The sequence below is a fragment of the Poecilia reticulata genome, chromosome 6 (genome assembly GCF_904066995.2).
Source record: "Poecilia reticulata chromosome 6, P_reticulata-male-v2, whole genome shotgun sequence".
Lineage (NCBI taxonomy): Eukaryota > Metazoa > Chordata > Actinopteri > Cyprinodontiformes > Poeciliidae > Poecilia > Poecilia reticulata.
Window position 1 is genome coordinate 14,580,349 of NC_088835.1, and position 15,943 is coordinate 14,596,291.

A 15,943-nucleotide genomic window follows, 5' to 3' on the forward strand; every position below is an offset into this window, starting at 1 on the left:
TGATGAATGATGATGGTTCTAATGAGGAAGTGTACAGAAATCCAGGAAGCACAGGTGAGCAGGGAACAGAGACATATGGAGGACATATGGAGTACACATGGAGTACACATGGAGTACACATGGAGTACACATGGAGTACACATGGAGTACACATGGAGTACACATGACACAACTAGGATACTTCAAGGAGCAGGAAACACAGGTGGGATTAAATACACAAGGGCTAATCAGGGAACACGAGAAACAGCTGGGAGCAAATCAAGGGCAGACAGACAACACAGGAACTAAATTGACACACAGAAAAACCAAATCCTCACATTAAGCCTTCACTACAAGAGCCAAAACAGGGGCCAGGACCAGTTCCACAGTAGCACTGGCCCCTGTTGGCCCCCGTCTAGAAATGCCCATGAGTTTAATCAGATTGACTGAAGAGCCTCTGTGACAGATATAAATTCTCAGCCCTTTCAGTTACATTTAACGGATTTAAGTCTCAGCTTTGTCTACGTCATGTGAACACATGAACATGGTAAGAGATAAACTATTTCATTGTAGGTCAAACTGCTGGGAAAGTAAACCTCTGTTCCATTCTAACGTCTTTTACAACCAGTAACAGCTTTTCTTCCATGATTGACCGGGCACCTTTTCCTCCTCAGACAGACAACTGAATTTCCAGATCTTTATCATTAGCCTGCAGACTTGCTGACCACATTTGGATACCTTGATGCATTCTTTACTGCATCAGAACTTCTCAAATTGGAGTTTTTGATTTTTCCATGAAAATCTTCTCAGTGTTGCAACATTGACATCTGCACATGAGGCCATGTGAATGCAAAGTCAAGATGGACACATGACTTTCTTTAGTGCTAACCACCTCTAAACACAAAAAAGATAAAAATGTCAAGCTGATCTGTTCTCTTTACATCGATCAGTTTGCTGATTCGATTGAACTTTTTTGCAACTTCCTCTAAATTTATTATCACAGAACTTACAGGAAATGGCAGAAATATGGAGAAAATTAGATTAAACAATTTATTTTTATTTTTACAATACTCTACAGTAATTTAAAATGCGCCTCACAACTCTGCACAATAATCCATAACCAATTTAAACTTTCAGCATGAACTATGAAGCTGCATAGTGTGTCAGGTTGTAGAATGTCTATAGATTTAGTGTTTAAACTAAGTTTTGTTCTTTTTCCATTCTGATTTGTTACAAAACAGCTCGTCTGTAACATATTTGGGGGGTTTGGTCTGGGATGTTTTGATGTTGCAGTGGAGAAATGTTGCATTCCAGTTGTTTTCCAACTTATTCCTGTCTGGATATCCAACATATTCAGAAATAAGATTTCATTATATTCTCATATTTTTAGCTCTATATTCCCGTCGTCAGTCTTTTATCTGCATTCAGTTCCATAAATCCATTCTGCCTGGTGAATTAACAGATGATAAAACGCATAAATAAGATGCACTTTGCTGATTTTGCTTGTTTGGTTTTTGAAATCTTTTGAATTTTTTTTTTCTTTTTAATCTCCATTATGCACAGTCTATTCATTCTCATGTCCTAATCAGAATCATGGAGCCTGTCAATCTTTTTTTATATATATAAATGTGGTGCAAGAAACCAGGTTATCACAGATTGTGCAAAATTGAAATCTGACAGTAATATTTTGAGATCTGATTTTCCAGACAAGTAACTGTCAATGACAACCAGATTTTGCTTCTGTTTGTTTCATAGGCAGCAGTTTGAATCCAAATGCAGACTCTCCACAAGACTGAATGACAATAGACTCAATTAATGTTCACGATTAAAAAGTAAAGGCAATCAAGTTGCATGGCAAGCAGAATAGATGACTTCACACTGAACTGAGAAAACAACAGAGTGAAGCTGAGACTAACCAATAACATATAAGTCATCACCACTTTGTTTAGAAGCTGATGCTAACATGCATTTTACTGCTTTGTTTAAGGAGCCACAAAAAGAAGAACTTATAAGAAATGGTCTAAAGTATTCCACACCAAAGCAATGCAAGAGTGGTGGGACTGTTTTGGTGTGATACTTAAAAACCAATCTGCTTTTATAATCAGTAGTGTGTACTGTGTGTACTTTCCCTGCAATCACTTGGTTTTAGTCGATTAAAGATACCATTCACTTTGGCACCAAAGTTTAAACCAGATCATGTTTCTTTAAACGTTAAGGCACATTGAGTTAGAATTTATCATACGTGCAATGAGATTTTAAATGATGATTTTATTATCAGAGCATAAAGTTTGTCCTTCTATTCTGACATAATTGAACTGTCTCTGCATTATGCAGCTTTGGTGTAATAAATTAAGATTTATGTCCAAATTAAAACCGGTGTCAACAAATTTAAATGATCAACAAAAAAACCTCGCAGCGACTTGGCATCGATGCCCTGAGTGATGCATTGTTGAACTTGACCTGTCACATCTCTGCAGAAGTGGAGCAATAATTTTCCGTATCCAGCCTGCTTACTGGTACAATGCTGACAAACTGCTGGCAGCCAGCTTTGAAGGCAGTAAACAAAAGTTAGCAGAGATTAATTTAATTCAATAATTATAGGTTTTTGTTTGTTTTTTTTTTGTCCAAAAGAGATACAAAGAAAGTGGAGCGCTAAAAGCTAAATGATGTGCATGTAGTGTGTGATGAAGGTAAAAGACTCTGGACGTAAGATGCTGTTTAAAAATGTAAACTCAGCAGACCTGTCCTGCTCAATTTCCTTGGCTTCTCTTTGCACCCCAATCAATATCAGAACCTATAGGCTCGGTTGGCGTGGCGACAATAGATGGATCAACACTAGATTACAGATGAGACCTGTCGCCAGGCTGCACACACTGTCGAGTAAAACACACTCACTGATGCTGCTGTCATCATCTGTCCTTACAAACACACTTTGTACTTGTGTGGAGTATTTATTATTCAGCGTCTTACCCGCAACGCACAGCAGCCATCGTGAGCGCAGTTTGGAGAAATCAGGGAGGAACTGAAGGGTTTAGCCAATGGTCTTTCAGAACCATTGCAAAATTTTCACCAACTGAAGTGACTCAAAAACTGTAACTCAAAATCGGAAGCAAACACAATGAAGTGCACTCACTGACCTTTATTTGGATACGATACACATTCCATGAATCACCTTTTTTTCCCTTCAGAGCTGCCAGGATTGTTTGTAGCACAGGTTCATAAAGTGAAAATCCTTGATTTTTGGTTATTGTCGATGTGGTAGCTTTACACTGTCTTTATCTGCTGCACATCAATGATGCAAGTCTCCTTTTCCACCAAGTTTCAAATGAGCCCTATTGGATTATAATCTGGATTACAAACTGTGGAGTAGACGACAGTGAATTTATTGTCATGGGCGAAAAAACTAGCTTGAAATTATTTGAACCTTGTGACATGGTCCTCGCTCTGAATGTTGTAGCTGAAATGGATACACATCGGACCAGATGCTGTTTTTCTAATCTGCTCTTGTTCAATTTGTGTGGGACTGTAAGGAAAATAGTCTCTGGTACCTTTTCTTAATCCATAGGAATTGGCTGTCAGCTGCTGTAGCCCATCTGCTTCAAAGTTTGGCATGTTGCACATTGAAAGATTGAATTTATCTTGGTGGCAGTGAACTGAGCTACTATTCCCAGATTTGATTTCTTGTGTCCCAGTTTGATGCAATACAGTATTAGAATTTTTTTTTAATAGGGACCATTCTCATAGCTTTTAGCTTGGTTCTTATATTGTGAATTATCCCCTAATCCTGAGATCACTCTCAATGCCATGAACTGTAACTGCCTACTTCTTAGTAGATACCATGAGATACCATAAAAAATAATTATTCCTTTATACAAGTAGTCATTTTCATAGTTCCTACCAAACAGAGGGTCGGTTGTTTACATCCCATCTTTGTCTCACTTTTTGTTGTGCTTTTTAGGAGCAAAATGCATGTAAATACATCTTGGACAAACACGGGGGTTGTGTTTGTGTTGTCGTGCTGCCCTCCTCATTTGTGTTAATATTTCAGCTACACAGTCAGTTGAAAATCTACAAGCTGCATGTGGATGAATAATGTAAGAGAATAGTGCGGAGCACGGAACAGCCATTTCCCCTTCACCCAAGTCTCACAGCTACTTCGTCTGTTTCAAGTGTGGCTGAAGTGACAGATGGAGAGTGAGGTGAGCGTTGGTTTGCCCTCATCTCCCTCTTAACTGATCTTCATTGTTAGGAGAAGAAACTCTTCTTTCTCATGAGCACTAGTTTCGTGCTTCTCTCTCACACACATTGTCAAACACAATCAAAAAGCCAACATCCATTTCAGAAAATACCAGTGTTCAAATGTGTCCTGTAATTTTTATAATTTTTTTATTTGAAAGCAGCAACATTTTTTAAGAACATTGTCATTGTGTACTTTAAAGTGTAAGTTAACTGGTTTTAAACCTGAGTGCTAGACACTATCAGCAGAGTTAGAAACACCCAAAGCAGTTCTAGTACAAATGACAAAAGAGTAAAATGAACATAAGACTAAAACAGATGTGTCATACATATTTATTTGCAGAAAATAGCACCTTTCTGATTTGTGTTCACACTTATCCCCGACAATAGATCATGGAAAAAGAGCAACTTGTTTGTTTCCTTTTGAGTGTAATTCCCCTTTAAGATTTCCATTAGCATCCTGGTGTTCTGCCTGATCCAAATGGTTTAAGAGGTTGAGTGCTGATCCTGTATTTTTTTGCCCTTTTCAGCTCTAATGAATGAGACAGTCGAGGAAAGCTGGCAAGTGTTTCCAAGGCAGTACAGGGCAGATTGAAAACTGCAGGTCGGGGTACTATACCCTCCTTCCTGTTATTACAGTGTTGTCTTTGCTTAGTGTGCAAATTGGCGCCCTGCAGCTGTACCTCCATATAAGTAAGTTGTAGTGATCGAGAGTGTAGTTTTTCATGTCAGTGAGTTATTGAAGATTATTATAAGATCACTATCAAGAAGCCTTTCCACTTTCTAAAACTGATTCAGCTCATAATTCAATTCTAAAGAAAAAAACATATATATTTTGCTATATATTTTCATTATAAATGCATTCATCAATAAATTACTCTGTGCGATTTACACTGATTTAGAGCAAAAATAAGTGCTTTTGTGCATTAATGACAAATAATCACCCATCCCTCCTGAAAATAGCAGCTAGTGTAGTGTGGATTCACTATTCTAATTTGGTGCTAACGCACTGATTCTTTAGCTCTATTTTAGCAAAAATCCACCTATGGCTACACAATTTGATCTAAATTTATCTCCAGACTTGTAAATTTACTCTCCTTACAGGCAAACAAGATCTATAAAGCGTGCTTAAAGTCTTATATTTATTACAACCAATTCACTCAATCTAATACACAAGTTTAGCCATCAATTATGTCAAACAATTTAGATGCTTGATCATTTAAGGCATCCCAGGAGGAACGACACAGTAGTCCTGCAGTACGGATGTCAGAACAGAAATACTATGACAGTGGAGACAACATTACTGTGTTCCTGTTGTTGTTCTTGCATGCGCAGTTTCTGATTGGTAATTTGAAATGTTTTCACCATCACCAAATAATGAACTTCCTAAAAACAAAATGCAGCTTACTCCTAAATTTCTTATTTCCATTTCCAGACGTTTCTCTGATGACACACATGATGATCAGTGTTACAGAGCCGTCATACCAGATATACAAGTGTAGCTTGATGTAGATGATTTTATACGGTGTATAAAAGATGTAACAGTAAAACCTGAGATGTGAAGCTTCAGAGGATGTCCATTAATGTGCAAAAGTTAAACAGGTCATCAAAGATGTTTTTTTTTTAAAGTTAATAGATTCTCATTTCAATCTGGTCCCATGGACTTTACAAGTGACAAAAAGATGCTCAGGTAATTGTTAGTGAAAAAAAACATAATTTTAGTTGTGCAAAACGAGCATTTTCAATTCTGACTCTCCTTCAATTCTGACTTATTTTATGTTCCACAGGCATCAAATTAAAGACAAAAATAAGGTGAAAAGCTGATTCAGAATGTCTCGGTAGGTACTGAAGTTTTCCAAAACAACAAACTGAAACTTTTAAAAAATAATTTTCTTCACTTTTCTTTGGTTTTCTGAACAAACTTGTTCCAGAGCTAATCGTGGGTCAGTTCTTGCTTGGTACACATGAAAAGACGATCATGGTACTTGTTAAAGTAACAACATTTGATAGAAAGGGCCTCTTTCGCAATGTTTTTAGCCTTGCACAAACGTTGTGTCTTAAATCTTAAACCATACTTGGATTAGCAGTGCCATTAGCAAGCAAATAGATTATGTGCACACACACACACACACATATATATATAACCCTTCTTTATATGCTTGCAACCTTTGAAATGTTAAAAATCATTATGCAGGCCCATAAAGTGTATTTGTATTTTTGAAGATTTCCCATTTGCACCTTTTGATCAAAGCTAAGAAACTATAGTGTTTTTTGTTGTTAGAGCAGATCTCTGATGGGAAGACGTTAGAGCTTAGAGATAAGCTGACCGACAAGCCTCTGAAGGTCCGTGGCCCGATGCTCGGTTGTCTTCAGCACCTCCTCGTGGTTTGCTTTTTCACTGCTGTCATAATCTATCACAACCTTGTTGGTGATAAGGGACAGACCCAAAACTCGCAGTCCACAGTGACGAGCCACCACCACCTCAGGAACGGTGCTCATACCTGGACAGGAAGCACATGCTGCTATTGAAAGAGATGCAAATAGTGGCATTTAAAACTACGCAGACACTTATTAGATGCTCTGAGGCTGAAGCAAGAGTTGTAGATTGTACATTTTACCACTATTTTGGCTTGAAATATTCTCAACAAAGTTAGTCTGGCTAAAACTGAAATATTTAGGCTTTTCTGTCCCGCTGTTACAGACCTACAAGCAACTTGCTCATTTACATTCTGGTAATCCTGCTTTGTTTGTTGGTACTTCCTGTTCCACAGAGTCAAAGTGCTGACCACATTTACATGCAGTTTGAATATCTCTTGTGTGCACTGTCTGTCTTTATAAAAACAAAATACTCATATTTATCTTAAAGTCTGTAATTAACTTAAATAAACCACCAAAGCAAATATCTCTCACAGGGAGCTTCAGCTGTACCCACCCACAGCGTCAGCCCCGAGCTTCTGCAGAGCTCTGCACTCCGCAATTGTCTCGTACGTTGGTCCGGCCAGCATGCAGTAAACGCCTTCCTGGAGGAAGCTCCCACAGCCATGCTCCTCCGCTGTTTCCTTGGCCAGGTCCCTCAGCTCTCTGTCATACGCATCAGACATGCAAGGGAAACGCACTCCAAACCTGCAGGAACAGTAAATGAACGTGTCACGCTTCAGTGTACTAGGCACAATGTCAGATTGCAATATGCATTTCTGCTCTACCTTGGGTCATTGTGTCCACACAGAGGATTCTGACCAGCAAAGCCAGGCATGTTGATGTGATCCTTGATTAGCATGATGTCTCCCACACTGTAACTACCATTGAGGCCGCCCGCAGCATTTGTCACAATCAGAATTTCCACGCCAAGCAGGAAGAAGACTCTCACTGGGTATGTCACCTGCAAACAAACATGATCTGCAATTCATGCTTTGTCTATTATGTGATGACAGAAAAGGGAAGCATGCTGAGGACAAATCACATGAGAAGTTAATGTTTCATAGCCTGACCAAAAATGTTATTACTGTAGGTTCCTGTACATTTCAGCAACTGCTGACCTTTACAGAGCAGCTGATGGCCTATAAATGACAGCTCCTCCCCTTCATGACAGGTGTGATTGAGAATTACCTTTTCTATTTTCTAACATATTGCATTTTCACAATGAAGGCGTGTTGTAAGTTTAAGCAGAAATATTTTCTATGAGCCCTTAGATCTTGATAAGGTCAATGCTGTCACTTTAGAACAATGCCATATTCTGTTGGAGTTTTGCATGCATATTATAAATGCGGTCTTTGTTAAGAACCTGCAGCCCACACAGGATAGGAGGTGTAGAACCACAGGATGTGTGTGTGCATTTGTGTGTAGCAACAAAATAAACTAATCTCAATAACGTGTTAAAGTTATTTAAAAAAATGTTTGCCTGAGATTTTAATACTACAAGTAAACATGCAGGAGAATTAAACTAACTAATTGAAAAGTTAATTTATATCTGTAATCAAAATTTAAAACTAAATCTCAAAAATAGATTAATTACAAACAGTTATATATTTGAGAATTTTGATAATTAGGGTTCGGAGCTAGCGAAAAACAAAACGTAGCTCGGTTCGTCAGAAATACGAACATGGCACCTTCAACAAGGGGGATAATCCAGAAGGTCTTTGATAAAGAAGCTGTGTGTTCACAGAGTGTTGTGTTAAGCATATTAATGGAACGTTGAGGGAAAGGAAAAAATGAAGGTTGAAAAGGATGCAGAAGCACCTGGCTCAGTCAGCTCCTTAAGATTAATAAGGCAAGGACTGAGGATACAGTCAGTGCTTCTAGAGCCACTTGAACAAAAGTGTCACCTTGAAAAAAATGTTAAAGGAAAATGAGCAATACTGAATTTAAAGCAAGTTAGTTCTGCAAGGATTCTCCTTGTGCACGCATGAGTTCTTTCCTGGTACTCTGGCTTCCTGTGTGTTTCTGTTTTGCCCTATCACAGGGCAAAACAGAAATGTTTTCACAGGGCAAAACATTTCTGTTTTGCCCTGTGATAGGGACACAGAAATGTGTCCCTATCACAGGACACATTTCTGTTTTGCCCTATTACAGGGCAAAACAGAAATGTGTCCTGTTCAGAATGTGTCCTGCCTTTTGCCCAAAGACAGTGGGTTTAGCAGATAAGATAGATGGATAGATGTCACTTTGTTTTCTCTTGGGTATTTTATTTAAGACAATTGGTCAAACAACAGAAATCACAAACTTCTGGGTAAGACAGGGAACAACCTAAATTGATGCGGCTGAACTTTGTCTGCTGGCTCACCTCCCAGCCTTTTAAAATGGGAAAGGATTCCTTTTCTGAAAATCTCATGGAACACAATACATCTGCAATCCTTCACCACTATGAATTCTTCATCTGGATGGATATTATGAATAGCTTAATGTGCTGTACAGGAGGCCTATAATGCATCTGTCCTGCTGGTACAGTATTCATGAACCAGAGTTTTATGATACTGTCAAGTTATATGGGCTATTTTACGAGGAGATGGCACATGAAAACTGGTGGTAAAGTAAAACCAGTAGCCACGGGCCAAAGGCCAGTCTTGCATTGACATTCTGACACACAATGCACGCTTTTCAACTGATTCGTCAACGCAGCAAGAAAATTCTCAGCCAGAAATGTAGCCACAAAAACTGCCTTTGTTTTGCCACGTTTTAAAACCAAAACATGTACGTCACAACTAAGGATGTGATCTAACATTTAAAGGTAAAGATAGAGATTTCTCTTGGATTATTCCAGAATGTCTATAAGATGGAGTTCAGCTTCACTTAAAAAGTATAAAGAAGAACAGTACAAATTCCAGAATAAGTGAAGGACAGAGTTTAAAGATCAACTGCAGAGCCTGTGAATGTTTGCCGCAATGTGATTGACAAAGTCAGAGATTAAACTGCCAGCTTGACATCAGTCACCCTGGATAGTATATCATTTGCATCAGCAAGGTCTGAAAAGAAAGAAGAGGCCGATGTGCATTTGAGAATAACAAACAGCAAAGAAATAAGTGTTATGATCCTCTGGTGTTTCAGTTATTTTCTCTTTTATGATTTATTGTTTTTTTTCCTTATATCTTGTCAGTTTAATTAATTAATTGTGTTAGTTTAGTATTTGTTGCTGTTTATTCTTTGGATTTATTTCTATATTTCTATTTCTGTATTAATATTTATTTCCTGAACCATAGTTCAGGTTTTATTTTCCCTTTGTTTCTGTTTGTTTATTCACCTCACCTTCTGGTCTGCTCCCTGTCGCAGCTGTTGATTATTTCCTCATTGTCCTTACCTGCTCCTCCCCCACCTGCATCCATTTTTCTGTAATTAGTTCTCCTGCTGTTTGTTTTCACTAAATTAAGACTATGCTTTGCTGCATTGCTATCTGTTCTTGTATTCTTCTTTACTCCACAATTAATATCCTAATAATTGTTTTCATTATCTTTTTACTTTATTCTACTGTCTCTTTTATCCTGTTTTATTTTTTCTATTTTATATATTATAGTTTGTCCACCATGGTTAACCTAGTGTGAGGGGTTATAAAAATACATTTATTATTGTAATTATTATTAAAATATCCTAAAATGTAGATAAGTAATAGTCAGTAATAAATAATAAACAACTTATACACAAACTAAATTCAACAACCAATGCCTAAATGAAAAAAATACACACTTTTAGGGTATGTGAAAAACAAATTAAATGCAGATCATCTCTTTTGTTATTATTAAAGGAAGCCATTTAGAAATACTGGCAGAAACAAACAAAAAATCAACAACAAAAACAAACAAACAAACACAAAAAGATTCACAGTCTCACTCAAAGAAACCTTGTTCTCAGAAGCACCATTCATTTGAAGCACAGGTAGTCAATGGTGCAAGAGGCTAGGACATACATTGCACAAAGACAAAAGCACAGCGTCTCAACACATTTTGCAATTTACCGTGTGAATATTGTAGCCCTCGTAGAAGTGGAATCGACCCTGCATGCAGACACATTCACGGCCGTTCAGCTTTCCAAACACCAGCTGGCCTGCATGACCCTCCACTGCACAACACATGGACAGAATGAACTGCTGCAAGGAAGCACTTCTGGTTTTTCATGAAAAGATTTGGAAGTTTGTCTAAGCCTGAAATATAGACCCTGTTTTTTGTAGAAAACCTCTGTCAATTCTCCAACAAGTAAACTGAGTTAGACCACTGAGACCAAAAAGGTAAATGTTTACTCTAATTAATGAGACACAATGATCATGAGCTACTTTATTAGACTGAGATGCTGGGCTCCAGACAGTTGGAATCAGGTATGTATCGATGCCCAATTTATTTGAAGTACCTAATAAGTTTAAAGTGTTTTTCAGGAGTGCGTTATGTCAGGGATATTAGAGGCTTCTCCAGTTACAAATCCACAATCACACTGTGTAAAAATATTGGAAATTTAAGACTATTGCTCCCCTAACTGTGATATGTTGTCCAAGAAATGTCATACACACTAAAATTCAAGAGTGACCCAGAGTAATTTCTCAGCAATGGAAAGCTTCCCTTATTAATTTGAGATGCATGAAAACACTAATATCTATATGAGAGAACCCACTTTTGCCTATGGAAATATTTTTTAATTTTAATATCTAGTTAAGATTAAACCATTTCTTGAACTAAAAAAAAAAGCCTTTTAGTTTGCATAAAGAAAAAGGAAGTAAGACCTTCATCCCATCTGCTGAGCATGGCTCAGATAGAGCATCATAATTTTGATCGTTATTTTTAAAACAGTATCCCAAATCCATGAATGAAATAAATAACTGGATATTAGAAAGGCTGGTGAAAATTACAGAAAAACATCATTGGTGCTTTAAGACCTTAGCATCCAACTTATATTTCACCTTACAATTTAGTTGAGGATATCTTGGTCATATTCCATAACAAATCAATCTATAAGAAAATGAGCATCTTACCAGTGCTGGTGGGGAAACGTGGAATATTTCTGTATGGGAACATGATCTTGTCATCTAGCAGCCCGGCCAGACCGCCCAGGCCTGAACCACAGATGATGGCCACTTTAGGACGATGCCCTGTTTGCGACAGCAACCAGTCTGCAGTCTCTTTGTACTCTTCATAGCTGTACCTGAAAATGAAAACACATCTCTAAATAATTGTGATAGACACTGATTGGGGAAAAATTCAACACTATAAATATTAATAAGAAGCATTTGCTGTTGGTCTAAAAGATGTACAGACCCCATTAAAACACCAGCTTTTTAGATGTGACCAAGACAATGATCATTTCATACAGTTCTCTTTCTCATTTTGACACATTCTGTGCAATTCAACAGAAAACATACAAATCTGTCAGTATAAAAATATGAATAACAAAAAGGGTATTAATTACTTGGCTGCATCAGTGTATAATTACTTGGCTGCATAAGTGTGCGCACCCTAAAAGTGAGACTTTGTGTAAGCACCTTCTAATTTAAATTATGCATTGAATCTTTTTGAAAATCACATACGGTTAATTTACTAAACCCAAAGTACAGTTCAGCTCCCATTGTGCGATTTCACTGAGATTTGCTCATTTACATTCTTTAGCCAAACCCATAGTTTGCAGAGAAGTGATAAATATTTAAAAGGATCTCATTATACACAGGTACCAATCCTAGTTTGGAGTACAAAACATTTCACACCAAAATGGATGACAGCGACAGCACACTGAACATCTTTTCACAGTGGATAAAAAGACACAACGGATACTGGTCAGGCAATAGATTGGTAGCAACACTGATGGACAGAAAGGAAGTTTCCAGCAAACAACTGGTGGTGTTCTGCAAGTGACAGGAATCTCGTTTTCTTCTAATGAACAGGGCAAGGCGCATGCTTTAAACCGTATTGAGGAAGGTGTTTAAACCAAACTGGAAGATTTCGATCAGTATTTCAAATGTCCAACACGAACGCATCACTGCGTATCAACAAAACTCATTAAGGCCTGGTTCAAGTGATTATCATAGAACTTGAAGTACAAGTAAGTTTAACTAATACACTTATGTAACAGTCTCGGGGTTTTTCTGCTTTCTGCCAGACAAATCATTCTTCCCAGATGTTGATTGGATTTGAAATGCCCGCAGGTGCTACATTAAGCAAAGTCAGAAACAGTGTGTAATTCTAATCATAAATCTGTGTGAAGCGATCACCTTGTTAATGTTCCCTCTGTACCCGAACCTTTGTTATTAAGACGAAGTGAGACTTCAGGCTGCAGTGTTTTCAGGAAGCGAGCTTGATGACTTTGAGCCTAATTTGGAGCTGCCATCTAGGATGACTGCTACATCTGAGTAGCCCTGGGAGCTTTGTCTTTCCAGGTTTTGCCCTTGTTCTCTTTTTTTAATTCTAACTCAAAACCAGCTTTAAAACAAATGATCAGGTATGGGTTTTCTGTGTTGATAGTGATTTTTCATCCATTCTTGCAAACATTTAAGCAGTTCATGCATATATTCAGACTGAGATGAAAAAAGGACTTCACAAAAAAAAGGACTTGCAAATTTGTATTTTTCTGAGCTTTCAACCTGCAAGTTAGAATGCCACTTTGGCAAACAAACACCACAGAGACAGCTGACAGACAAGTGACAACTTAACTTATGCTGTCATTCATTGGTAGACTGCAGGTCACTTAAAGAGAGAGTCACTTTTAAAATGAGTGATTTATAAACCCACAAACTAAAGAATTGATGCATCAGCAGCAGATTGTACAATATATAGCCAGTCTATAAAACCATCATTTTAAGCAAGAATAATAAAAATGAAGAAGGGTGTGTCACTCCATGAAAAAAAAATCTGTTATTTTCATGAAATATGGAGCTTTACTCTACCAGCAAAGTGTGATTGCTTTGCAAAACTCAGTAAACTTTTAACCACTCTTCCCAAAGAGCGGTTAAAAAACTGTGCACAGATTTTAATACCCATCTCATTTCCTTACACAATGGCAAGCTTGAAAAAGACAAAAGACAAGTGGCTGAGTTGTAATATTCAAGGAAACATACACTAAAACATTAGTAGTAGAGTATACATATATGTGAGCCAGAATGTATAATTTTGGCCCTGCGTGGATTCGAAAAAAACTAAAATATATTCAAACTTGTGCATCCAATTTTTGTTTGTTGCAAAAATACTTCCAATAAAAGGGGTTTAAATAAAGGCATGAAAGCCCCCAAATAATATAACAGTTATGTAGATGAAGATTGTATGCAGACTTCTAGCTGATATATACTTGGATGAGACATCAATGGTCAAAGTTAAGTGGCTTAAAGAAGCAAATAAAAGCAAAGATAATAGGGACATTCTCTCAAAATGGCAAGGAACAGGACTCCTTCTTGTGAATCAGTGAAGTCTACAGAAAGTTTTAAGAAAGTATGGAGATCTACAGAGGCCATATTCTATTTTGATTCATATTACTTTTAAAAATAGCTGCATCATCTGTTAATATATATATATATTTTTACTATATTGAATAGTAACTAAAAACCAAACGCCTTAAATTACAATCACTGACCCTTTTGTTTTGATTTACATTCATACTACGTTTATTCATTTTTAAATGAAATGCGAAGCTATAATCTCCCAGTAAACTAAATAACGTCTTAAGTAACGGGAGGCCAGTTTCTGCGGGGTCTCGTTCGGAGCTGTCCATGGTGCTGTGGGGCTTCTGCACTCACGGAGGCCTTACTGATAACAGGTCAGATTGTTTCTAATCTAAACACGAAAACGAGTTTAACCAGTTTCTGAATTTGAAACACGTTTTACTGCATGTGTTTTGTGCTCAGCTGAGCAGGAAATAAAGTTAGGATAATGCACTTTGTGTCAATAAAAGAAAATTGAGTATTTTCTTGTCTGTATTCTGTAGGAATATACCACCTGTAACCTAACGTGCTTACGTCATAGGCAGAGAAAATATCTGATTGGCTGCTGTAATCCTTAGAATAAACTGTCACGACAACACAGGCTGGCTTCTGTGAACAGCTTTGAAATCACTTCCTTCAAATGTACGACGTCGACACACTGTAATATGCTAATAACACGCATCTCTCACGGGCTACATAAATATGTGGCTCGTTTCAGTGCCAGCATCCAGCCGTTTCCCGTCCTACCTGCACTGACTGGAGGAGGCTGCTTCCATGTCCGATGGTAATCTGCTGATAAGGCGAGTGTTTATGATGCTAAAGCCCTGGCTCTGTCGGTGTTGAGTTCACGGTGATCAAACCGGTTGGAGACAGAGCCTGCGGACGGAGCACCGGAGATCATGCTACGCGCTGACGTCTGTGCACATATGATGAAGAGGAGGGGCATAGTCAGCTCACGGTTCCCTTTGAAAAAAAAAAAAAAAAAATCCTATTTTCCACCACGCTGGTTACTCACTGACCCGAACAGTGGCAGAGACAGAGCTGGAATTCTGTTTTACAGGACATAACATGGGAACTTCGGGAAGCCATTAGAAGACACCATAGGGGAGAGCAGACACCATAGGGAATGAATACCCCAGCAGGCTAGGCTACAGTGTCAATCAGTTTTGACCTGTTGCCGAAAATCACAGCTCAGTTAAGCATTATTGCAAACGAATATGACTTTTAAGGTCCAAAATAAGAGATGACGCGACGATGCGCTCAGACAGGCTGTATAGTTTTACTCTCACTTGTTCTGTGTTTCACTATTCAAAGTGCTGAGTCATGTGTTGGGAAATGAAAATGAATGTGACAGTAATAGAAAGCAGAGAACTACATCTATGGATATAAAAAAAATACATAATTTAAAAAACCTGTAATCCTTCTGTCACTACAAGTATTTTATTTTACGTAAAAGCGAATCAACAATGTTTTATTTTAATTTTTAAATTATGTAAAACAACCTTAACTCAAGCTGTTGTCCTTATATTTTTATCTGAAGACATGCCTCCTTCCTATAAGTTACAAAGTGGCTATATTTTTTATATAGTTTACTTATAAATCATGAGTATATATCATGGGTAATGATGGCTGGGATTTGGCAACAAATAAACAAGGCTGATGTCTTTGAAGCTGTAAAAATGGACAAGGATATGGAGCATGGTTGAAATAAATAATTTTCTGATGGCAAGACAACTATATCAGAACATCTCAGCGATTCCCTCTCCTGTTTGTTCCTAGTCTATAATGATCCATATTTATCAAGAAACAACCATAGGAAACCAGCCACATAATCATGCCAAGGCTGTAGGT

The 15,943-nt window shown here is 37.7% G+C and overlaps 1 protein-coding gene across 1 annotated transcript; it reads right to left on the reverse strand.

Moving 5' to 3' along the window:
• Positions 1–4,348: 4,348 nt before the first annotated feature.
• On the reverse strand, positions 4,349–15,450 carry pnp6 (purine nucleoside phosphorylase 6). Its single transcript, XM_008411667.3, has 6 exons — positions 14,840–15,450; positions 11,663–11,832; positions 10,658–10,761; positions 7,419–7,594; positions 7,148–7,338; positions 4,349–6,716 (listed from the first exon to the last, which is right to left on the reverse strand). The coding sequence occupies exons 1-6, from the start codon at positions 14,866–14,868 to the stop codon at positions 6,520–6,522; spliced, it is 867 nt and encodes a 288-aa protein (XP_008409889.1). The 5' UTR covers positions 14,869–15,450; the 3' UTR covers positions 4,349–6,519.
• Between the last annotated feature and the right edge of the window lie 493 nt (positions 15,451–15,943).